This window comes from Microcaecilia unicolor, chromosome 11, assembly GCF_901765095.1.
Source record: "Microcaecilia unicolor chromosome 11, aMicUni1.1, whole genome shotgun sequence".
Classification (NCBI taxonomy): Eukaryota; Metazoa; Chordata; class Amphibia; order Gymnophiona; family Siphonopidae; genus Microcaecilia; species Microcaecilia unicolor.
Genome location: NC_044041.1, coordinates 11,793,890 through 11,819,645, shown reverse-complemented (window position 1 = coordinate 11,819,645; position 25,756 = coordinate 11,793,890). Strand labels below are relative to the sequence as shown.

At 46.3% G+C, this 25,756-nt stretch overlaps 1 protein-coding gene across 5 annotated transcripts in view; it reads right to left on the bottom strand.

The window, feature by feature from the left end:
• Positions 1 to 25,756, bottom strand: part of RASAL1 (RAS protein activator like 1) — a 258,927-nt gene that overhangs the window by 47,936 nt on the left and 185,235 nt on the right. For all 5 annotated transcript variants that reach the window (XR_003943755.1, XM_030217945.1, XM_030217946.1 and 2 more), the window contains 3 exons: positions 23,914 to 24,086; positions 18,491 to 18,628; positions 536 to 671 (listed from right to left, as the gene is read on the bottom strand). Coding sequence is in view for 4 of the 5 variants with exons in the window: in XM_030217945.1 (XP_030073805.1) it covers positions 536 to 671; positions 18,491 to 18,628; positions 23,914 to 24,086 (447 nt within the window). In the remaining variant the exon portion in view is untranslated. The remainder of the gene's footprint in view (positions 1 to 535; positions 672 to 18,490; positions 18,629 to 23,913; positions 24,087 to 25,756) is intronic.

Genomic DNA, 25,756 nt, shown 5'->3' with positions numbered 1-25,756 from the left:
CAACCCCAACTATGGCTGGAAGAGTGATCTTTACAGTCCAGCATCATCTCCAATTTCATTCCTGATGTGTGAACTCCTGCCTGCAAAAACAGCCTGGCTATGTGCTGTACATTTGGTAATATTTCGGGACGATCTATTACTGAGACGTTTCACGTGAAAGTTTTTTCCAGGCACAGAACCACCTGGTGGACATTGATCAACAGTGTTTACCTGGGGCTCTACAGTCAGGAGTAGAGATGTGAAAGCCTGGCTACAAATTGGAAATGTTGGAAACGCTGAACAAATCTCTTTTGAATTATTATCTCTTCTAATGATACATGTACTGAAATGCTTTTCCAAGGCATGTTAGAAGCTGGCACAAAGTTTAAGTTAATCTTTCTATTCACTGCCAGTTGATAAAGTGAGTTTTCAGAGGACTGAAAAGCAATCTGAGAAGGAGCGAAAGCTCACAAAATAACCATCTTGCATGGCAGTAATGTGACTTCTGCTATTCCTTGTGTAAACCGTTCCCCTTTCACATCAGCAGTGTCGTTACCTGCTCGGTCAGACTGCAGGCAGCACGTCCAACGCCCGTTGCGGAAGGCGCCCGGATGGCAGCTGGGTAGCATCCTTTCATTGTAGATACTCGCCTTCCGGATGGCAGACAACCATTGGTTCAGCTCGTTCACGTTCTAAAGGAAAGACGAGATTGGTCAGCTGAGTTCTGCTGTGCCCTGACCTGCTTCTTTCTCTGCCCTGATGTGTTTCCTTCTTCTGATTTATCCAGACCTGATGTCTCCCCCAACTTCTGCCCTACCTATTTTCATCGGGAGTAAAAGAACGAGACGCACCAAACAGTTTTAAAGCCTTTATTGAGTACCAACCAAAAACCCAACATGGCCATGTTTCAGAGGGAGCACACAACACAACTGAACAGAAAAACATAAATACTTTATATAAGAAGATTGGATCATATATATTTGAAACTAACAATATGAGATTGATGGATTGTATTTATCGTTGATTTATTGTGTTATAACTGATGTGAAGGCACCAATTCAAGCTAGGCATAATGGTTTTAAAATCCTTTATGGAGAAGCACCATTGTTTATCATTGAATTAGTAGAGTTAGTGGTAGGACACAATCCTGATAGATTGTGAGATTTTTCATTGTTACGTTTTCATTCTATGAAAACGATTAAGTCGGTAAAATTACTGACTTCTTCGTTCTCTGTGGAACTCTTTCCCATTTTTGGTTACATCAAATAAGAATTACTTACAGGCTTATTTTCGAAAGAGAAGGGCGCCCATCTTTCGACACAAATCGGGAGATGGGCGTCCTTCTCCCAGGGTCACCCAAATCGGCTGCTTTCCATTGCGGGGACGACCAAAGTTCACGGGGGCATGTCGGAAGCATAGCGAAGGCAGGACTGGGGCGTGCCTAATACATGGGCGTCCTCGACCGATAATGGAAAAAAGAAGGGTGTCCCTGTCAAGCACTTGGGCGACTTTACTTGGTCCATTTTTTGTTACGACCAAGCCTCAAAAAGGTGCCCGAACTGACCAGATGACCACCGGAGGGAATCGGGGATGACCTCCCCTTACTCCCCTAGTGGTTACCAACCCCCTCCCACCCTAAAAAAACTTTTTAAGTATTTTTTGCCAGACTCAAACGTCATACCCAGCTCCAAGACAGCAGTATGCAGGTCCCTGGAGCAGTTTTAGTGGGTGCACTGCACTTCAGCCAGGCGTACCCACGCCCATCCCCTCCTACCTCTTACATTTGTGGTGCTAAATGTGAGCCCTTCAAAACCCACCAGAAACCCACTGTTCTCACATGTAGGTGCCCCCCTTCACCCCTTAGGGCTATGGTAGTGGTGTACAGTTGTGGGGAGTGGGTTTGGGGGGGGGGGTTTGGGGGGCTCAGCACACAAGGTAAGGGAGTTATGACTCTGGGAGCAATTTTTGAAGCCCACTGCAGTGCCCCCTAGGGTGCCCAGTTGGTGTCCTGGCATGTGAGGGGGACCAGTGCACTACGAATGCTGGCTCCTCCCACGACCAAAGGGCTTGCATTTGGTCGTTTCTGAGATGGGCATCCTCGGTTTCCATTATCGCTGAAAATCGGGGATGACCATCTCTAAGGTCGACCTAAATTTCACGATTTGGGTGTCCCTGACCGTATTATTGAAACAAAAGATGGACGCCCATCTTGTCTCGATAATACGGGATTCCCTGCCCCTTCACCAGGACGTCCTGCGAGGACGTCCTCAGGAAAACTTGGGCGCCCCTTTCGATTATGCCCCTTCATACGTTCAGAAGGATGTTAACGAATTTTTATTCCAAAAGATTGTTATATTGGAATAATAAGTGAGTTAATCTGATCATACAGGATGTATAGTCTTTTTCTTATTGTTCCTGAACTATTGCTGTGTTCAGTTTCTTGCTTTGTAATCCACAGTGAACTGAAAGGTATCATAAGTACATTGCCACACTGGGACAGACCAAAGGTCCATCAAACCCAGCATCCTGTTTCCAACAATGGCCAATCCAGGTTACAAGTACCTGGCAAGATCCCAAAACAGTACAATACATTTTATGCTGCATATCCCAGGAATAAGCAGTGGATTTTCCCCAAGTCATTTTAATAATGGTCTATGGACTTTTCCTTTAGGAAGTCGTCCAGACTTTTTTTTAAACCCCGCTAAGCTAACCGCCTTTACCACATTCTCTAGCAACGAATTCCAGAGTTTAATTACACGTTGAGTGAAGAAACATTTTCTCCAATTCATTTTAAATGTACTACTTTGTAGCTTCATCCCATGCCCCCTAGTCCTAGTATTTTTGGAAAGAGTAAACAAATGATTCACGTCTACCCTTTCCACTCCATTCATTATTTTATAGACCACTCAACCGTCTTTTCTCCAAGCTGAAGAGCCCTAACCACTTCAGCCTTTCCTCACAGGGAAGTCGCCCCATCCCTTTATCATTTTCGTTGCCCTTCTCTGTACCTTTTCTAATTCCACGATATTTTTTTTGACATGCGGCGACCAGAATTGAACACAATATTCGAGGGTGGACTATAAGTCATGTGTAATGTAATGTCTGGGAAGGGTGTTCAGGGCCAGTACTAGAATACTGGGCACATTAGACAAACCTTTTAATCTTACCTTACTCATACCGCTGCCCATGCATATGTCACCAGTTCCATCCCTGCTTGCAATCTACTAGCTTAGCCCAAGTCCCCCAAAGACCCTAGCCCAGGACTTCACTCCGGCACTCTTTCTCCCCCCCCCCCCCCCTACACCTCAGCCTTCCTTCTGCCGCATCCTGCCTCCTCTGATGCAATTTCCTGTGGGCAGGACGCGGCAGAGGGGGCTGGCTGAAGGCAGCCTGTCATGCTGGGTGACTGATGTAAACTTTGCAGGCCGTGGGGGAGTGAGAGGGTTGAGGGACCAGTGCTGGACCCATGAGAAGAGGGACAGAAGAGGGGGGAAAAGAGACTGGACTGGAGGGGAGAGAGAGATGTTGAACCCATGGCAGGAGGAAGGGGGTGCTAGAAGCGTTGCGTTTGGGGATGGGGTGCGCCACCAAATCAACCTGGCTCAGGGCACCACTATGCCTTGAGCTGGCCCTGGCTGTGAACTTATATGTGGATAAGAGGGGGCTTGAAGAGAGAAGTGGCGTGAACACTGAGCAGTAGCGGTGTTAGGGTCTTGGAAAGAAGTCTTCCCACTCTGCCCTTGAGACTTGTAACAAAGCCAACTTTATTTATAAAGCCCTAGAAACTACTTCATCCAAAGCAGCTGCCATTTTGTGGCCAAAGTCACGACAGGCAAGGGTGAGTGGATATCACTTCTGCCCTTAGGAGCCATTAGACCATCAGGGATATCAAAGGTAGGCCCGGGGGGGAGGGCGCTGGTCACAGGCTCTACTTGTCTTTAGGTAGGGGAGGAAGGGAGGACTTTGATGGCACCTGCTTCCTCTTAGGGTCCCAGCCAATATTCAGCTAGGGCCTGCCTGTCAGGACCCAGCATAACCTCACATATTCAATGTCAGTGCCCGGACATGGCCTGGCATTGAATATTGGGCCTAATGCTGCCCGCAGAAGTCAGTGTTTACAAGAACACTGAATATTGATCAGCATTTTCTTGGTTGAGAGGTGCCCAGCTCTCCCACCGGTTGCCTTCTCAGGTGGCGTGGAGGACTTGCAGCTCATCTGCATATCCTCGGAGCCTTCGCCAGAGTGACTCCCAGGTCCGTTCCGATCCACTCGGGGCCTCTGCTCAAGGTGCACAGTGCTCCTACCAGGTGCTGTGGAGGACTTGCAGCGTTCTGCATATCCTCACAGCTGCATCCGGGGTGACTCCCAAATCCACCCCGACCTTCCCAGGGCCTTCTAATAAGTTCTGGGAGAAGAGGATATTTCTCTGGTAAGTGAACAAATTTTGCTTGTGCTTTCGGAACTTGAAGATTGGGGTTTAAAGGAGGAACTGTAAGTTAGTGATAGGCTGATATCCTTAATACTTTAGCAAGTTTTAAATTACGGAAAAAACTCAAAAAACACTAAGATGGAGTCAGCAGTCCAGCAGCGAGAGGGGTGCTATCCAGTCTTTTGCATTGAGTGTCACATGTATGATTATCTCCCAATTGGTGAGGTGTCATATGTGTGTGCCCGATGCAAAGAGCTCCTAGCTCTCAGAGAACGTGTCCGTTCCCTTGAGGCTAGAGTAGCAGACTTGATGGAGCTGAGGGAGACAGAGAGGTACATAGAGGAGACCTACAGGGATGTTGTAGAGAAGTCCCACCTCCAGTCAGGTAGCCCCTGTGCTACCTTGGAGGAGGGAGGTCTCCTAGAAGAAGAGCATCACCCTGGTGAAGTAGGAAGCACTCCTGTAGCCAGGACCTGCCCACCAGGGGATGTATTATCCTTTCGCACCGAGGATATATCTCCAAATGTTGCCCGGGAGGGAAAGGTTAGGACAGCTGTTGTACTTGGTGATTCGATCATTAGGCATATAGATAGCTGGGTGGCTGGTGGACGTGAGGATCGCCTGGTGACTTGCCTGCCTGGTGCGAAGGTGGCGGACCTCACGTGTCACCTAGATAGGATTCTAGATAGTGCTGGGGAGGAGTCCGCTGTCTTGGTACATGTGGGTACCAATGACATAGGAAAATGTGGGAGAGAGGTTCTGGAAGCAAAATTTAGGCTCTTAGGTAGAAAGCTGAAATCCAGATCCTCCAGGGTAGCATTTTCTGAAATGCTACCTGTGCCACGCGCAGGGCCCAAGAGACAGGCAGAGCTCCAGAGTCTCAATGCGTGGATGAGACGATGGTGCAGGGAGGAGGGCTTTAGATTTGTTAGGAACTGGGCAACATTCTGGGGAAGGGGGAGCCTATTCCGAAAGGATGGGCTCCATCTTAACCAGAGTGGGACCAGGCTGCTGGCATCGGCGTTTAAGAAGGAGATAGAGCAGCTTTTAAACTAGAAATGGGGGGAAGGCCGACAGTCGCTCAAAAGAGCATGGTTCGGGATAAGGTATCTTTCAAAGATATCACCATAACAGGGAAGATAGAGTATCCTGATAGTGAGGTTGCAAAAGAGATTGTAGTAGATCGGGTATCTTTAAATAACAATAAAAATCAGACAAAAGATTGCCAATTAATACTGTCAAGTACTAAGCATGATGTACTTAGGAACAACAAACATAGTTTGAAATGTCTATATGCGAATGCCAGGAGCCTAAGAAATAAGATGGGGGAGTTAGAATATATTGCACTAAATGAAAAATTAGATATAATAGGCATCTCTGAGACCTGGTGGAAGGAGGATAACCAGTGGGACACTGTCATACCGGGGTACAAATTATATCGTAGTGATAGGGTGAATCGGATTGGTGGAGGGGTAGCATTGTATATTAACGAGAGCCTTGAATCAAATAGATTGAAAATTCTGCAGGAAGCAAAACACTCCTTGGAATCACTGTGGATTGAAATTCCATGTGCAAAGGGGAAAAGGATAGTGATAGGAGTGTACTACCGTCCGCCTGGCCAGGACGAACAGACGGATGCGGAAATGTTAAAGGAAATCAGGGACGCAAACAAACTGGGCAACACAATAATAATGGGGGATTTCAATTACCCGCATATAGACTGGGGTAATGTAACATCTGTACACGCAAGGGACATAAGATTTCTTGATGAAATCAAGGACAGCTTCATGGAACAGCTAGTTCAGGAGCCGACAAGAGAAGGAAAAATACTAGACTTAGTCCTTAGTGGTGCTCATGATCTAGTGCAGGGGGTAACGATACGAGGGCCGCTTGATAACAGTGATCATAATATGATCGGTTTTGATATTGGCATTGAAGGAAGTGAAACTAGGAAATCAAGTACGCTAGCGTTTAACTATAGAAAAGGTGATTACGACAAAATGAGAAAAATGGTGAAAAAAAGACTGAAAGGAGCAGCTCGCAGAGTAAAAAACTTGCATCAGGCGTGGATGCTGTTTAAAAACACCATCCTGGAGGTTCAGGACAAATATATTCCACGTATTAGGAAAAAGGGAAAAAAGACTAAACGTCAGCCGGCGTGGCTAAACAGTAAGATAAAGGAAATCATTAGAGCCAAAAAACAATCCTTCAGAAAGTGGAGAAGAGAACCAACTGAAAGTAACAAGATAGATCATAAGGAATGCCAAGCCAAATGCAAAGCGGAGATAAGGAGGGCAAAAAAGGACTTTGAGAAGAAATTAGCGTTGGAAGCAAAAATACATAGTAAAAACTTTTTTAGATACATTAAAAGCAGGAAACCGGCCAAAGAGTCGGTTGGGCCGCTGGACGAAAATGGTGTTAAAGGGGCGATCAAGGAGGACAAAGCCGTAGCGGAGAAATTAAATGAATTCTTTGCTTCGGTCTTCACCGAGGAGGATTTGGGGGGGACACCGGTGCCGGAAAGAATATTTGAAGCGGGGGAGTCGGAGAAACTAAACAAATTCTCTGTAACCTTGGAGGATGTAATGGGTCAGTTCAGCAAGCTGAAGAGTAGTAAATCACCGGGACCTGATGGTATTCATCCCAGAGTATTAATAGAACTAAAAAATGAACTTGCGGAGCTACTGTTAGAAATATGCAATCTGTCCCTAAAATCGAGTGTAATACCGGAAGACTGGAGGGTAGCCAATGTTACTCCGATTTTTAAGAAAGGTTCCAGAGGAGATCCGGGAAATTATAGACCGGTGAGTCTGACGTCGGTGCCGGGCAAGATGGTGGAGGCTATTATTAAGAATAAAATTGCAGAGCATATACAAAAACATGGACTGATGAGACAAAGTCAGCACGGATTTAGTGAAGGGAAGTCTTGCCTCACCAATCTAATGCATTTTTTTTGAGGGGGTAAGCAAACATGTGGACAATGGGGAGCCGGTTGATATTGTATATCTGGATTTTCAGAAGGCGTTTGACAAAGTGCCGCACGAAAGACTCCTGAAGAAATTGCAGAGTCATGGAATCGGAGGTAGGGTATTGTTATGGATTAAGAACTGGTTGAAAGATAGGAAGCAGAGAGTAGGATTGCGTGGCCAGTATTCTCAGTGGAGGAGGGTAGTTAGTGGGGTCCCGCAGGGGTCTGTGCTGGGTCCGTTGCTTTTTAATGTATTTATAAATGACCTAGAGATGGGAATAACTAGTGAGGTAATTAAATTCGCCGATGACACAAAATTATTCAGGGTCGTCAAGTCGCAGGAGGAATGTGAACGATTACAGGAGGACCTTGCGAGACTGGGAGAATGGGCGTGCAAGTGGCAGATGAAGTTCAATGTTGACAAGTGCAAAGTGATGCATGTGGGTAAGAGGAACCCGAATTATAGCTACGTCTTGCAAGGTTCCGCGTTAGGAGTTACGGATCAAGAAAGGGATCTGGGTGTCGTCGTCGATGATACGCTGAAACCTTCTGCTCAGTGTGCTGCTGCGGCTAGGAAAGCGAATAGAATGTTGGGTGTTATTAAGAAGGGTATGGAGTCCAGGTGTGCGGATGTTATAATGCCGTTGTATCGCTCCATGGTGCGACCGCACCTGGAGTATTGTGTTCAGTACTGGTCTCCGTATCTCAAAAAAGATATAGTAGAATTGGAAAAGGTACAGCGAAGGGCGACGAAAATGATAGTGGGGATGGGACGACTTTCCTATGAAGAGAGGCTGAGAAGGCTAGGGCTTTTCAGCTTGGAGAAGAGACGGCTGAGGGGAGATATGATAGAAGTGTATAAAATAATGAGTGGAATGGATCGGGTGGATGTGAAGCGACTGTTCACGCTATCCAAAAATACTAGGACTAGAGGGCATGAGTTGAAGCTACAGTGTGGTAAATTTAAAACGAATCGGAGAAAATTTTTCTTCACCCAACGTGTAATTAGACTCTGGAATTCATTGCCGGAGAACGTGGTACGGGCGGTTAGCTTGACGGAGTTTAAAAAGGGGTTAGATAGATTCCTAAAGGACAAGTCCATAGACCGCTATTAAATGGACTGGAAAAATTCCTCATTTTTAGGTATAACTTGTCTGGAATGTTTTTACGTTTGGGGAGCGTGCCAGGTGCCCTTGACCTGGATTGGCCACTGTCGGTGACAGGATGCTGGGCTAGATGGACCTTTGGTCTTTCCCAGTATGGCACTACTTATGTACTTATGTACTTATGTACTTATCTAATTTTAAATGGATAACTTATTTATTTAAAGCGGATTGGGAGACCAACTGCTCTTGAGGTTCATCGCTTAACTGCTCCAAAGCTTTCCCTGGCTCCCTCATTGCTCTGCTTTTCTCTTATGTTCCTACCATCCCTGTAAACCTCCCCCTTTTGCTTATTTTTTTCCGTGCCCAGGGGGAAATTACAGCTTTTTCTTTGTTTGTTTCAGTTTCTTCCTATTCCTATTGAAAAGGAATGAGAAAGGTTGCTAATTAGATAATTAATCCAAAGTTCTAATGAGTCCTTTCAAGCCTGGGCCCCCTCCATGTTTTCCCTCCCTCTCCCATCCTCCCTCTTCTTCTAATTACCGTTATGTAGACTGCGCCTCTTGTTTTTGGCAGATGGGTTACCATGGAAACCCTTCATTGATAGCAAGAAAAGGATGTGTTGAACTGGTGCCCATGACCTTCCTGAGGATGCTGTGTGGCATGTGCATTTCAAGGGGGTCTCATTGCTGCAGAGCACCCTGGGTTTCACATAATGTCTGAATTTTTGGTATTCCTACTACTTACATTCTACTGCTACTATTACTACTACTTATAATTTCTATAGCGCTACTAGACGTACGCAGCGCTGTACACTTGAACATGAAGAGAGAGTCCCTGCTCGACAGAGCTTACAATCTAATTAGGACAGACAAACAGGACAAATAAAAGGGAATTACTAAGGTAGGGATGATAAAATAAGGGTACTGAACAAGTAAGTAAGGGTTAGGAGTTAAAACAGCATCAAAAAGGTGGGCTTTTAGCCTAGATTTGAAGATGGCCAGAGACGGAGCTTGATGCACCAGCTCAGGAAGTCTATTCCAGGCATATGGTGCAACAAGATAAAAGGAATGGAGTCTGGAGTTAGCGGTGGAGGAGAAGGGTGCGGATAAGAGAGATTTACCCAGTGAATGGAGTTCCCAGGGAGGAGTGTAGGGAGAGATGAGAGTGGAGAGGTACTGAGGAGCTGTAGCGTGAAGGCACTTGTAAGTCAATAAGAGGAGTTTGAACTGTATGAGGAAACGGATAGGGAGGAAGTGAAGTGACTTGAGAAGAGGGCTAATATGAGCATAACAACACTGGTGGAATATAAGTCATGCAGCAGAATTTTGAACAGATTGAAGAGGAGAGAGATAGCTAAGTGGGAAACCTGTGAGAAGCAAGTTGCAATAGTCTAAGTGAGAGGTGATAAGAGTATGGATAAGGGTTCTGGGCAAATGTTGGTGATATTATAGAGAAAGAAATGACAGGTTTTAGCAATCTGCTGAATATGTGCAGAGAAGGAGAGAGAGGAGTCGAAGACGACCCCAAGGTTAGGAGCTGATGGGAGGATGAGAGTGTTATCCACAGAAACAGAGAATGGGGGAAGAGGAGAGGTTGGTTTAGGGGGAAAGATAAGAAGCTCAGTCTTGGTCATGTTTAGTTTCAGATGGCAGTGAGACATCCAGGCAGCAATATGAGACAGGCAGGCTGATACTTTGGCCTGGATTCCTGCTGAGGTTTCTGATGTGAAAAGGTAGATCTAGGAGTCATAAGCGTAAAGATGATATTGAAAACCATGGGATGAGATCAGAGTACCAAGGGAAGAAGTATAGATGGAGAAAAGAAGAGGTCCCAGAACAGATCCCTGAGGTACACCAACAGACAGTGGGATAGAAGTGGAGGAGGATCCACCAGAGTATACACTAAAAGTACGATGGGAGAGATAAGAAGAAAACCAGGAAAGAACAGAGCCCTGAAATCCAAGTGAGGACAGCGTATCAAGGAGTAGGCTGTGATCAATAGTGTCAAAGGAAGCAGATAGATCGAGAAGGTCGAGGATAGAATAGAGACCTTTGGATCTGGCCAGGAACAGGTTATTGGAGACTTTAGCAAGCGCTGTTTCAGTTGAATGAAGAGGGTGAAAACCAGATTGAAGTGGATCAAGAATAGCTTGGGATGAAAGAAAGTCAAGACAATGGCGGTGAACAGCACTTTCAACTATCTTGGATAGGAAAGGGAGGAGGGAGATGGAGCGATAGTTGGAAGGACAGGTAGGGTCCAATGAAGGTTTTTTAAGGAGTGGTGTGACTAAGTCATGTTTGAAGGCATCAGGAACAGTTGCAGTAGAAAGTGAAAGATTGAGGATATAACAGATAAAAGGGGTGACAGTAGGAGACGTGGAGGGGCATAATCGAAAGGGGCGCCCAATTTTTCCTGAGGACGTCCTAGCAGGACGTTCCGACGAAGGGGCAGGGAAACCAGTACTATCGAAACAAGATGGGCGCTCATCTTTCATTTCGATAATACGGTCGGGGATGCCCAAATCTTGACATTTAGGTCATCCCTAAAGATGGTCGTCCTTAGACTTGGTCATTTCTGATTTTTGGCGATAATGGAAACTAAGGACGCCCATCTCAGAAACGACCAAATGCAAGCCCTTTGGTCATGGGAGGAAACTGGAGAGTAAGCAGTTTGAGATGAGGATAAGATCAAGACAGTGGCCATTCTGGTGAGTGGGGGCTGTAGAGCACAGTTGAAGATTGAAAGAGGATGTTAAAGCGAGAAACTGAGAAGCATAAGAGTCAGAGGGATCATTAGCATGAATGTTAAAATCCCCAAGAATGAGGGAAGGAGATGAAAGTTCAAAAAAGAAGGAAAGCCAGGCGTCAAAATTCGTGAGAAAGGAAGAAAGGTACTTATCAGGGGGTCGATAAATGACTGCTACTTGGAGAGGCAGAGGAGTGAATAGGATAGAGTGGACTTCGAAGGAAGAAAAGCAGTGAGACAGGTGGAAGAAGAGGTTGAAATCTACAAGAGGGTGAAAGTAGTAGCCCGACACCACCTCCACGGCCAACCGGGCGAGGAGTATGGGAGAAAAGATAACCTCCATGGCATAGGACCGCGATTGAAGCAGAGTCTTTAGGGCAAAGCCAAGTTTCAGTTAGGGCAAGCAGATGGAGAGATAAAGAGGTCGTGGATGTAGGAAAGTTTCTTACAGACAGAGCGGGCATTCCTCAGAGCACACGAGAAAGGCAGGGAAGAAGGGGGGGGGGGGGGGGGACAGGAACAGAAATTAGATTGGTCACATCATGGTGTGACCTGCACAAATAGGATGAGAGCTAATGTGGAGGACCAGGATTGGGATTGATGTCCCCAGTGGAGAGCAGGAGAAAGAGCAAGAGAGTACGGAGAAGAGTAGGAGAGGTATTACGACAGCGACAAAGGCGAGATGTACTCAGATAGAAAGGAGATGGATGAATGGAAGGAAGGAAAGGTTGAGAGCTGAGAAGGAAGAGGACAAAAGAGATGGTGAGATGATGAAAGCAGAGGGTGGGCAATGTGTTCCTGGAGTCTCCAGCACTTTCAGGCCTTTGTATTCCACATTTCTTCCCAATCTCCAATTTTGTGACTCTTTCTAATCTTTCTGAGTCTCCAGTAATACTCCTAAAATCCTCATGCATAGTTTACAGAGTGCCCTGGAAGGTGGATGTGCAGATCCCTCAGCTGCTGGTAACATGATTTAAGAGTAGACCTCTCTGAATGGATTCATCAAGGTTTTGTGAGCAAACCAACTGTTTTTTTCTAGTTGATATCTTGCCTTTTGACTTTAAGTTACCTCCATGCTGATCCTTAAATGTATCCCTTTGCGGCCTCACTTTGCATTGAATCCATGTAATTGGGGTTAGGCAGCCAACTCTGGAACGCCATACCAAGATACATCCGATCTATCAACGAACACCTACCCTTCCGAAAGCTGCTGAAAACTTACCTCTTCAAACAAGCCTATCCAAACGACCCAACTTAATTTTAAGCACCTAATACACACCATTAACACTACCCATACTTCAACCCCTCCCCCACACCCCCTTCCTCTTTTCTATTCTATACAACTATGTAATCTTTGCTATACCTCTGTACCCATACATTGTAAGCCGCACTGAACCTGCTATTGAGTGGGAAAGAGCGGGGTATAAATGCTACAAATAAATAATTAGTCATTATTATCTTGCTGCCCACTGGTCTCATCTTAGCAGCCCTCACTAGTTTAATTAGTTATTCGTTTGACCAACGTGGTGTACAATGTATAAAATAACAGACATAAAACCAGGAAATACATCACTCATTGACAGTGTTCTGCTCCCATTTGCATAGAGGCAGGCTGTTTGTTGCTTATGTATATACTAGTGAAAAAGGCCCGTTTCCGAAACAAATGAAACGGGCGCTAGCATGTAGTTTTTTTTTTCTCCTGTAGTTTTTCCTTTGAAGAGAAAAGCACTGTATGAAGCGGCGCTGTCTTTTCCCGGGGTGATTGAGGTCGGGGAATCCTTGAGGTGGGTTAGGGGTTGCCTTATGCCAGGGATGTTTTTTGTTGGTTGGCGGGAGAGCAGCACTGTCTGGGGCCGTCGGTTTTAACGGTATTTTTGGTCCTTGTGGCAAGCAGCGGCGTCTTGTTTTGGGTGGTGTGGTTTGCGGAAGGGAGAGTACGCCACTCTTTCGGTTCATTATAGGGCAGCAGCGTAGGAACGATGCAGGAGGAATGCAGGATGAATGCGCAGCGGGAAGCAGCGCGGTGTGTGCATCCTCGAGATGGGTGACGGTTTTTTTGAGGCGGGGGATGGTTTTGCACGTCCTGGGTTGCTTGGTTCATGAGAAGGTGAAGGGGGGGAGGTGTTCCAGTTATGTGCACGTGCGTGATAATGTTTTTTTTTCTTTGTTGCCTCCGGTTTTGTATATTGAAGGAGTTAGCGGTTTTGTATATTCAAGCAGTTTGCCAGCCAGTCTGTACCGAATCCTAGGCTGGGGAGGAGTAGGGAAATACTCCTCCCCCCACCTAGGTCAGTCTGTGATGCAGGCTAGGTCGGGTTTAATTTTTGCAGGTGGTGGCGCACGTTGCAGATGGCGAGGGGCACGCTGTACTCCTGTTTCCCCGGATCCAACAACAATATTTGTGTACATACCCAGTGCTGGGATATTCTCTGTTTCCAAGGGCGTTCGTCTGCTCTCTGTGCTGCTCAGACAATGAGGCATTCTACAGCTGAATGCTCCTCCCTTCTTTTGTTTTTTTTCTTCTGATAGGTGAGTTCTATGTTGCATTCCGTTGCCTGGTAACAGTTCGGCTTTGTTAGTGGGCAAACCCCTTCTGATAGGTCCCTTCTGATAGGTCCCTTCTGATAGGTCCGTGTTATGTCGGATGGCTTTACCACCATGAAACCATGAACCCTTTATCGTGTGCTGTGTGACTTCAGAATCTTTGTCCTCAGAATGTTCACGGTGCGTTTTATTATATTAGATTGTCTGTAACAGATTACATTGCCTGGTTGTGCCCTTGAACTGTACAAATCCCTGTAATCTTGTAATTCTCTATAATAAGCTCTTCCAGAGCACATGTACCAGATCCCTTTGTTTTATGGCACTCTTTCTATTGATTTGCCTTGTTCTCTGTGCATGCTGGGCTAGTTGCCCTCCCCCCCTTTCTCTTTTCATCAGGTCTGTAAGAGTTAGTCTGCAGCATTCTCCTCTGTGATCTGAAATTGCCTATGCTGTATTTTGCTGTATAACCCCTTCAAGCTACTATGACGCTATCAAGATTTCACCAGTGTAAAAGTATAATCAGCATCTCTACTCAGCATGTTGCTAGGTATTTGTGATCTGGATTGGCCACTGTTGGAAACAGGATGCTGGGCTTGATGGACCTTTGGTCTGTCCCAGTATGGCAATACTTATGTAGTTATGTACTTGGGATTCTGAATGGAACGTTGCTACTCTTTGGGGTTCTACATGGAATCTTGATATTCTTTAAAATTCTAGAATCTTGCTACTCTTTGGGGTTCTACATGGAATCTTGTTATTCTTTAAAATTCTAGAATCTTGCTACTCTTTGGGGTTCTACATGGAATGTTGCTATTCTTTGTTTTTCTGCCTGGATTGGCCACTGTTGGAACCAGGATGCTGGGCTTGATGGACTTTTGGTCTTTCCCAGTATGGCAATACTTATGTTGTTGAATTACTTCCAGTTTCTCTCTTGCAAGGAGAGAGAGCTGGTGAAGAACAGACTCCCAGTTTGCAAAGCAAAAACTTCTGACCAGCTCATTTTCCTTGTTTGATTACTGCATTAAAGAAGATTTTGGTTCAAGAGTTCTGAGTCTTCTCGTAGTGATGTTCTATACTTTGGTTTAAGCTACATACCAGTCACACTCAGTGAACGGGTAGAACACTGGAAGTGAAGAGAAGGATTCGGAGGCCAAAGAGATCCAGTGATCAAAAGAAATGAGTGCCTGCAGCTCCATCTGCATCCAGTATCCAGATAGACACACGACATCTGCTGGGAGCCACATCCAAGAGGGTCCAGGTTCAAGGGTGAGAGTCTGCGACCAGCCCTCAATCAAGAAGAGTTAAAAGGGAAGCAGGTGGAGAACAGACTGGAATCTTCAGTGGATGAGATTGGGATGGACCACACGGTAGAAGACATGTGCACTAAATTTTCACTATTTTTATAATCGACATGTATGATGTTTCTTTTTTTAATCGTTATTAACATTTCTATTTTCAATGCCTAACAAAAGATACTTCTCAGTTAAAAATGACATGCAACATCAACATTGTATCATATCACCCCTGTTTCTCCTTTCCTCCATGTATACCCTGGAGGAAAGGAGAAACAGGGGTGATATGATACAGACGTTCAAATATTTGAAAGGTATTAATACGCAAACGTACCTTTTCCGGAGATACGAAGGCAGTAGAACGAGAGGACATGAAATGAGATTGAAGGGGGGCAGACTCAAGAAAAATGTCAGGAAGTATTTCTTCACGGAGAGAGTGGTGGATGCTTGGAATGCCCTACCGCGGGAGGTGGTGGAGATGAAAACGGTAACAGAATTCAAACATGCGTGGGATAAACATAAAGGAATCCTGTTCAGAAGGAATGGATCCTCTGGAGGTTAACCGAGATTGGATAGCAGAGCCGGTAGTGGGAGGCGGGGCTGGAGGTTGGGAGGCGGGGATAGTGCGGGGCAGACTTATACGGTCTGTGCCAGAGCCAGTGGTGGGAGGCGGGACTGGAGGCTGGGAGGCAGGGATAGTGCTGGGCAGACTTATACGGTCTGTGCCAGAGCCGGTGGTGGGAGGCGGGGATAGTGCTGGGCAGACTTATACGGTCTGTTACAGAGCCGGTGGTGGGAGACGGGGATAGTGCTGAGAAGACTTATACGGTCTGTGCCAGAGCCGGTGGTGGGAGACGGGGATAGTGCTGGGCAGACTTATACGGTCTGTGCCAGAGCCGGTGGTTGGGAGGCGGGGCTGGTGTTGGGAGGCGGGGATAGTGCTGGGCAGACTAATACGGTATGGGCCCTGAAGAGGACAGGTACAAATCAAAGTAGGGTATACACAAAAAGTAGCACACATGAGTTGTCTTGTTGGGCAGACTGGATGGACCGTGCAGGTCTCCGTCATCTACTATGTTACTATGAACAGAGTATCCAGATCTATCCCTGCCCCTTCCCATATGTCTTATTTCTCCCTTCCACCCTTCCCTCCCTCTCCTCATTCCCCTCTTCCTTGTCCCATATGTTGTCCATAAGAGTTATAATCTCAAATCCTCAGCAGCCCGTGGTTCGTCTCTAATCTTACCTGTGTTTCTCTCCTCCCCCCCCCCCCCCTCATCTGTCTCAGGCCTCCCTTCCGCCCCACTTCTTAATCCTCTGTATGTTGTTTCTTATTCATGTTGGCCACTTAAAGACTTTCGGTTAATTTCATCGGTTCAGAACAAAACCTAGACTGGACTCTAAGTTTTTGGAGGAGAAAGCAAATGGTAGAGAGAGTGATCCCAGGGGCCAACAGCCTCCCAGCTCTAGCTGGTCCCATCCCAGAACCCTGTAGGCCCCAGGTGCTAGACCTAAGTAGGAGAATGCTGCTTCCCAGAGCCCTGATGCTCAGAATCTAATGCTGACCTTAGAGCTGATTAGTGCTGGACTAACGACGTTCACAGGGTTTTAAGATGACTGCAAATTGTATTTAAATTTAGTCAAACAAATGGTCAGAGAGCAGCACACAAACCCTGCTCTTAATGCTGGAAAAATAATGCCAGCTTGGGGGGGTTTGAAGAGAGGATTTCTTGTAATTTTCTCTTTTAAATCTGCTGGTTTTGATTTGTTTTGGAAGTGGAAGGAAGCCCATTTACACCTTTAAGCGCCGGTACTGAGAAACAAATATGTGCGGGGTCCGAGAAAACCCGAAAGTGAACGCACATTGGTGCCTGTTTTCTACGCTTAAATAAAAGCCTTTCAAGTGAAAAAAATTTGAAAAGCTTCACCGATATGTGCTTCATTTTTGAGTTCACCTGGAACTTACGCAGAAGAGCTGCGCTTACTCCGAAACTGTAGCGTGCATGCATCAGGCACATTCCTCCCCTTAATTTTCAGTCTCGTAGTGCGCATATATTTTGAATGCTATTAGCTCTGAGCATTGGAGGGTATGTTTCTGAGCTGTTCCTGCAGTATGGAGCAGGCGCTGTTTGGTTTGGCACCAGAGCTTTGAGCATCAGGATTCAGGAACTGTGTACCCCGAGTCGCGCCCCCCCCCCCCCCCATTGATAAGTTAGTGCTTGTTGAGGACCTACAGACCAGGGGGCTAAGTGTATAAGGCAACAGATGTGGCCGCACCAGCTGCTTGGCCCAGTGGTCTCATAACCTTGAGTGGTTTTGCATGTACAAAAATGGACGGAACTCCTCCCATATGAGGAAAGGCTCAAGAAGTTAACTTGGAAAAGAGATGACTGAGGTGGGATATAACTGAGGTTTATAAAATCCTGAGTGGTGTAGAACAGTTAGAAGTGAATCGATTTTTCACTGTTTCAAAAACTACAAAGACCAGGGGACACTCAATGAAGTTACATGGAAATAAAATAGGAGGAAATAGTTTTTCACTCAAAGAATATTTAAGCTCTGGAACTCGCTGCCAGAGGATGTGGTAGCAGCGGTCAACATATCTGGGTTTAAAAAAGGTTTGGAGGAAAGTTCCTGGAGGAAAAGCCCATAGTCCAGTGGTTGCAAAACCTGATCTTGGAGGCACCCCAGCCAGTCAGGTTTTCAGGATGCCCACAATGAACATTCATGAGAGAGATTTGCAAGCACTGCCTCCACCGCATGCAATCTCTCTCATGAATATTCGTTGTGGGTATCCTGAAGACCTGACTGGCTGGGGTGCCTCCAGAACCAGGTTTGGGAACCACTGCCATAGTCTGCTATTGAGATAGATATGGGGAAGCCACTGCTTGCCCTGGGATTGGTAGCATGGAATGTTGTTACTCTTTGGGATTCCAGAATCTTGTTACTCTTTGAGGTTCTGGAATGTTGCTACTCTTTGGGATTCTGGAATCTTGTTACTCTGAGGTTCTGGAATGTTGCTACTCTTTGGGATTCCGGAATCTTGTTACTTTTTGAGATTCTGCCAGGTACTTGTGACCTAGATTGGCCACTGTTGGAAGCAGGATACTGGGCTAGGTACACCATTGGTCTGACCCACTATGGCTATTCTTATTTCACATAGATAGAGGATTATGTAAAATGCACTACCCTCAGTGGTCTATTTGCCCTGTGGTTTCAGTCGCCTTGCATTGTGTTCAAAGCAGTTGCAGTCCTTAGCTTCCTTTTTTCTCCTTCTGCAGGTTACTGGATGTACAGGGTATGTACGGCCCAGTTTGGTCCTCTGTAATTTCCCTCTGGCCTTCAGCAATATTACGTGGACAGGGAATTTACACCCATCAGGGTTCTGCTTCCCTTCTCTTCTGGTGGTGTCCTGGCTGGTCTTACCTTGCATTGTATGTACATGGTGTGCAGCTGCCCCTCATTGTCTTTTGTCATGATCTGCATCATGTGTGCCTGCTGGAAGGCGTTTTCATCCACTCTTTCCACTGCGCAGATCCGCTGGATCGGGATTGAGGAGCGAACCTGCGGCAAGAAACAAGACAATAACACTGTGTGTGCCAGGAACCCCCCTGAAGTGAGAGCACATGTTCGATAACCAGAGAGCTCAAGGTAAGATACAAAGGGAGATTGGAGAGATTAGGCCACGAAGAAAGTTACTGCATACTAACTCTTTTGTATAGCTGGCCACATGTCCCAAGGTAGGATCCATGGCACCAGAATTAAAGTAGGTCAGTGTCCTTTAAGGAGCCTCTCCTGTCTGTGAGCCAGAGATGGAGACTGAGGGGTAGAGTCATCAACGAGGGGTTTTTATCACCAACTACGGGTCCCATTTTATGCAGTGAGACCTAGTTACTAATAACTGGGGTTAACAGTAAAATAACATTTCATAACGGTAGCCCAAATTGATAACTCCCACCTCTAAATAAAAAAAAAAAGAAAGAAATGACTTTAGAAATTGAAATCACTGCTATATGTAATAAAAGTGAGCCAAGTAGAGGGCAGCCAATTCATTGTGACATCACTGATGAGGTTGGCTCTTATTGGTGGACTGAGGCATTACGACATCACAATATCAGCTCTGGTTAGCGGAGACTGAAACTCTTCACACTAAGGAGGGAAGTTATGAACGTGGGCTGCTGTTAAGACGTGTTATTTCACCACTAACTCGTCCTATTTTAGCACAAGTCCCATTTTATGCAGTGAGACACGGTTACTAATAACTTGGGTTAACAGTAAAATAACACAATGGTAGCCCACACTGATAACTTCCCATATTAATTAAAGAAAAAAAGAAATGTCTCTAGAAATGGAAATCACTGCTATATGTAATAAAAGTGAGCCAAGTAGAGGGCAACCAATTCATTGTGACATCACTGATGAGATTGGCTCTTATTGGTGGACTGAGGCATTATGACATCACAATATCAACCCTGGTTACCAGAGACTGAAACTCTTCACACTAAGGAGGGAAGTTATGAACGTGGGCTACCATTAAGATGTGTTATTTTACCACTAACTCGTCCTGTTTTAGCACAGGTCCCATTTTGTTTCAATGAGACCTAGATACAAATAACTGGGGTTAACAGTAAAATAACACATCTTAATGTAGCCCATGTTGATAACGTCCCTCCTTATTAACGAAAATAGAAATGTCTCTAGAAATGGAAATCACTGCTATATGTAATAAAAGTGAGACAACTATCAGGCAACCAATTCATTGTGACATCACTGATAAGGTTGGCTGTTATTGGTGAGATGACGCATTATGACATCACAATAGCAGCTCTAGTGACCAGAGACTAAAACTCTTCACACTAAGGGGGGGGGGGTATAGTTATCAATGTACTACTATTAAGATGTGTTATTTTACCACTAACTCATGTTATTTTAGCACAGGTCCCATTTTATGCAATAAGTCCTTGCCACTAATAACACCAAACCTTCAACTCCGACTCCTCTATTTTGATACTGTCCGATTCTGATTCCTATTGATATTAGAATTAAGTTTTTTTGTTCTAGATCTAAAGTGCTGGTAAATATAACTTTAGATCCAGGACAAAGATATGTATACATAAATATAAAATGATAAATTACCATATATTTTATATTTTGGGCTGCATTTCTGAAGTAGGCTGTGAAAACTGTAAGGCTGTTTATAGTGGTAGTATCGACGCGTGTTTTGGGTGCGCAAGGAATCATTTTTCAGCACACCTATAAAAAATGCCTCTTTTAAAATTCTTGCTGAAAATGGACGTGCGGCAAAATGAAAATTGCCGCGCATCCTTTTTGGGTCTGAGACCTTACCGCCAGCCATTGACCTAGCAGTAAAGTCTCACACAGTAACCGGGCGGTAATGACCTATGCGCATGAAATACCACTTGGCGCACGTCCAATACGTGCGTCCGAAAAGAAAAATTATTTTTTGGGCGTGCGTATAGGATGCACGCCAAAAATGACATTACCGCAACAGCCACACAGTAGCCGGGCAGTAACTCCATATTGGCGTGCATTGGGCGAGTGTAGATGCTTACACGTCTTCGTAAAAGGGCCCCTGATTTTCAGATGGTGATAGTGAAAAAGCAATGAGCGACAGTATCAATTAGGATCTGAAAAGTGGTGGTAAACAGGGAAGATTAAAGTAATCCAAAGTGCAAAACAGGGGGAATCACAGTAGGCAAAAGTAGAGACTAATCAAAGACGATTCATCACTGGAGACTTGAATCCAACAGTCTTTATTAGTATAAGTAAAAAAACGGACCCGACACGGGCCGTGTTTCGAACCATACAAGTGCCTACATCAGGGGTCAAATAAAATACTTAAAGATAAAAACATAAAATAAACATGAAATAACCATAAACAGGCATATATAACGAAATTTGGAAGAATATGGATATTAAAGCTTTAAATTCAGACAAATGTACTCATTGATCAAACATGTATAACAGAATCTAAAAATATATATATAAATATGGAAGTTTAAAATTCAGACAAATGTACATGATAAACATGTAAATTGGGATTAATATAAAAACATTTTTAATGAAACGAAACAATAACAGTTCACATTTACCTTTAAATCAAAATAATTTTGAAAAACATTTTTTTTTATAAAGAATGATAAAAAAATAATTAAAAAAGATATATAATGAATAGAATTAATGAAGACATCCACAATAATAAAAGAGAGAGAAAAACATTTTTTGAAAAAAATGTTGTACAAAAAAAATAATAATTAAAATAATAATAATAAAAATGTTTATGAGCCATGAATAGCATTTGTGTCGTGTTTATGAACCAATATACCATGATGGAAAATGTATATTTTTGCGGTTTTTAAATCCAATATTGAAAAATAAAAAGGAATAAATTAAAGATCTTATGCAAACTCAACCGATCATTTGCTAAAAAAACGTCATCTAATTAACCATACAGAAGCGATATGTACGCCCATAAAGCTTTGATAAAATTTGGAATCAAAATTGTTTATATATTGTGAACTAAGCAACTCAGCAAAACCGAATGGTATATGACATCTTAAATGGCAATTAAGATAAATATTAAAGTAATGTCATCAGCATAGATTAAGTTTGTATAACCCTCTTTCTCCAGAGTATGGCCAAAGCAACACATAAGAACATTAAATAAAACACTTAAAGTAACCCATTCTGATGCTCACTGGACAACCTATGGTTACTCTGTGAACAGTAGTATGACAGCAGCCTGTCATAGGGCTGCTTTGGGCAATCCTTCAAAATTTGTAAGGTGATAAGTGCAATAGATAACATTGTACAGAAAGAAAGGAATAACTTCCTGCAATCAAGAGCTGCTAAACTCATGGGGGAAAGATTCATCAGACCTGCCTTCCTCTTCCAACCAGGGGCGTATCTGGACTCCGGCGGTGGAGGGGGCACATTTTAGCCCCCCCCCCCCCCCCGCCGCCACCGACCCCCCCCCCCCCCGCCATTGTCAGAGCCCCCACCCCCACCGCCACCAATGACTCTCTCCGAAGTAGATTCAACAGCTCCTATCAACAGCAGCACGGCCACGGAGGCCGAAGATGAACTTTAAACACCTCGGGGCGGCTGGCGAGGGTTTGGGGTCCCCCGCCGGCTGAAGAAGTAGTTTTTAAGGCAGCGGCAGGTGGAAGCGGACCTCGGCTGGCGGGGGTTGGGGTCCCCCGCCAGCAAAAGTAAGCAACAGCAGCGGGGGAGGGTTGATGGCGGTAGGGGGGTCCAGGGCAAAATCTGCGGGGGCCCAGGCCCCTGAGGCCCCACGCAGATACGCCCCTGCTTCCAACAGCACAAAAAGTGAAGATCCAAAGGTACACACAGAGGGGCATAATCGAACGCGAACGCCCGTCTCCATGGGCGTCTATCTCCGAGAACGGGTAAGTGAAGGGGCGGGACAAACCGTATTTTCGAAAAAATGGGCGTCCATCTTTTTTTTCTCGATAATACAGTTTGTGCCGGGCAAATGCATCGGATTTGTGCGGATTTGAGCTAGGCGGTTTCGTTTTCCAGCAATAATGGAAACCGAAGGCGCCCAGCTCAAAAACGAACAAATCCAAGGCATTTGGTCATGGGAGGGGCCAGGATTCGTAGTGCGCTGGTCCCCCTCACATGCCAGGACACCAACCGGGCACCCTAAGGGGCACTTGTAACAATTTTTAAAAAAGAGTAAAATACCTCCCAAGTCCATAGCTCCCTTCCCTTCCTTTGGGTGCTGAGCCCCTCAATTCAGGGGCGTAGCTACGGGTGGGCCCAGGCCCACCCAGTTTTGTCTCAGGCCCATCCTCACCTTCTCCCACCCCCGCCGTAGCGGGGTCAAATACAAATGTTCTTTGCAAGTTTTCAAGCAGATTGTACCAAGCACTCTTCAAACGCTGTGCCGAAGTTCTGAAAAACTCGCAAAGAACATTTGTATTTCACCCCTGAGGCAGGTGCTGTTGAGCTCCGAAACACGGCCCGTGCCGGGTCGACGCTATTAAAGATTGTCTCATTGTTCCAATTCAGGAGGTCCTTCTGTGCTTTTTTGTGTTGCTTTCCTCTTCCAACAGCCATCTGTTGAGGAGTGGCCTAGTGGTTAGGGTGGTGGACTCTAGTCCTGGGGAACTGAGGAACTGAGTTCGATTCCCACTTCAGGCACAGGCAGCTCCTAGTGACTCTGGGCAAGTCACTTAACCCTCCATTGCCCCATGTAAGCCGCATTGAGCCTGCCATGAGTGGGAAAGTGCAGGGTACAAATGTAACAAAAATAAAATAGATACTATTGGAGATTCTACATGGAATGTTGCTACTATTGGAGATTCTACATGGAATGTTGCTATTCCACTAGCAACATTCCATGTAGAAGGCTGCGCAGGCTTCTGTTTCTGTGAGTCTGACGTCCTGCACGTACGTGCAGGACGTCAGACTCGCAGAAGCCTGCGCGGCCACATTGGTGATCTGCAAGGGCCGACTTCTACATGGAATGTTGGAATAGCAACATTCCATGTAGAATCTCAAATAGTAGCAACAGTGGAGGAGTGGCCTAGTGGTTAGGGTGGTGGACTCTGGTCCTGAGGAACTGAGTTTGATTCCCACTTCAGGCACAGGCAGCTCCTTGTGACTCTGGGCAAGTCACTTAACCCTCCATTGCCCCAGGTACAAATAAGTACCTGTATATGTAAGCCGCATTGAGCCTGGCGTGAGTGGGAAAGCGCGGGGTACAAATGTACCTAAAATAAAAAAATAAATAAATCTGACCTTGAGTGACCTGCCCTGCTCCACGGTTTTCATCTCACCACAGTTTCAGGGCACTGACCTACCTGCCAGTCTGGAGACTTGGAGTAGGAGAGGGTCTCACTGCTCAGCCAGAAGTAGCGTTTCCTGAAGGTGAAGCGAGTTACGAGGCCCATGCCCTCAGCCTTGCGTTTGTGGAGATAGCCTTCCTTGATGGTCACTGAGGGATGGAAGAGCGTGCGTGGCTGCGCTTCGCTCACTGCAACATTAAAAAAAAGAAACAGCCTTTAATCGCAAACACAGCACCTCCTTTCCTTATCTCTCTCTGCATTTGATGAAGGCTAAATTTAAAACTCTCTGTTTCACCTTCAAGGCCCTTAAAGGAAATGGCCCAGAGTACTTGAAGAACAGGATGTCCCGTCTACACACCTTCAAGGTCACGGAGGTCCTCCTAAGGAATTTCCCATAGGACATTACACGATGTGTTACCTGCAAGTGAACCTTCTCCGGAGCAGGGGCGTATCTGGAATCCGGCGGTAGGGGGGGCCAGAGCCAGAGAGGGGGGGCACATTTTTGCCTCGCTCCCCCCCCCCCCCCCCCCCCGCCGCCGCCGCCGCCGCCTCTCTCTCCACCCCCTCCCCGCCGTCAACCCTCCCCCGTTGCTTACTTTTGCTGGCGGGGGGCCCCAACCCCCGCCAGCCGAGGTCCGACCCGCAATCTCAATATTTCGTCTTCCTCCGTGGCCATGTGTTTCAAGGAAGTAACGCTGCAGTGCTGATTGGTTGAATCCAGTTCGGCGTCTGACGTCGCTGCGACGTCAGACGCCGAACTGGATTCAACCAATCAGCACTGCAGCGTTACTTCCTTGAAGCACATGGCCACGGAGGAAGACGAAATATGGAGATTGCGGGTCGGACCTCGGCTGGCGGGGGTTGGGGCCCCCCGCCAGCAAAAGTAAGCAGCGGGGGAGGGTTGACAGCGGGGAGGGGGGCCAGGGCGAAATCTGCGGGGGCCCAGGCCCCTGTGGCCCCACGCAGATACGCCCCTGCTCCGGAGTAACCCCCACGCTCTGGAATGCACTTCCTGAAAGGCTTTGATTAACACAAAACTATCTCTACTTCAGGAAGCAGGTGAAAATTTGGCTCTTCAACAAGGCCTTTAACGGAAGAAGTAAATGACACCGGCTGCACATATTATAGCAGTTCGTGTTTTCCCACTCCTTCCCTAGCTACAATTATGTTCAAGCAACTTTCTTTAAATGAGTCCCTTAGGGATCCTTTTACTAAGTGGCGGTAAGCCCAATGCTCGCTATACAGGAAGTACCGCCGGCTACCGCAGCAGCCTGGTGGTACTTCCCACCAGTGGCGTTCCTAGGCTGGCTGACACCCAGGGCGGATCGCTGATGCGCCCCCCCCCCCCCAAGCAAAATTACACCCCCCCCCCCCGGGTGCAGCGTGCCCCCCCCCCCCCCCCCGGGTGCACTTTTACCTGCTGGGGGGGTGCCACACGCCTGTCGGCTCCGAGTCCGCTCGTTCCCTGCTGCTCCCTCTGCCCCGGAACAGGAAGTAACCTGTTCCGCGCAGAGGGAGCAGCAGGGAGGGAACGAGCGCACTCGTAGCCAACAGGCGCGCGGCACCTCCCCAGCGGTGTGCACCCGGGGCGGACCGCCCCAACCGCCCCCCCCCCTAGGTACGCCACTGCTTCCCACCCCTAGCATGCCGTCATGTCTGCCGAGTTAACGTGGGAGCCCTTACTGCCACCTCAATGGGTGGCGGTAAGGGCTCCTCCTCCCTCCCGAAATGGCCGCGCGGCAAGTGCTTTACTTGCCAGCCGGCCATTTCCTGTCGGAAAGCGAGACGTCCCTTTAACCAGCTGTGGTAAAAGGGGGTTCTCGGTGCACGTGTAAAACACTTGCCTATGCCAGTGCAG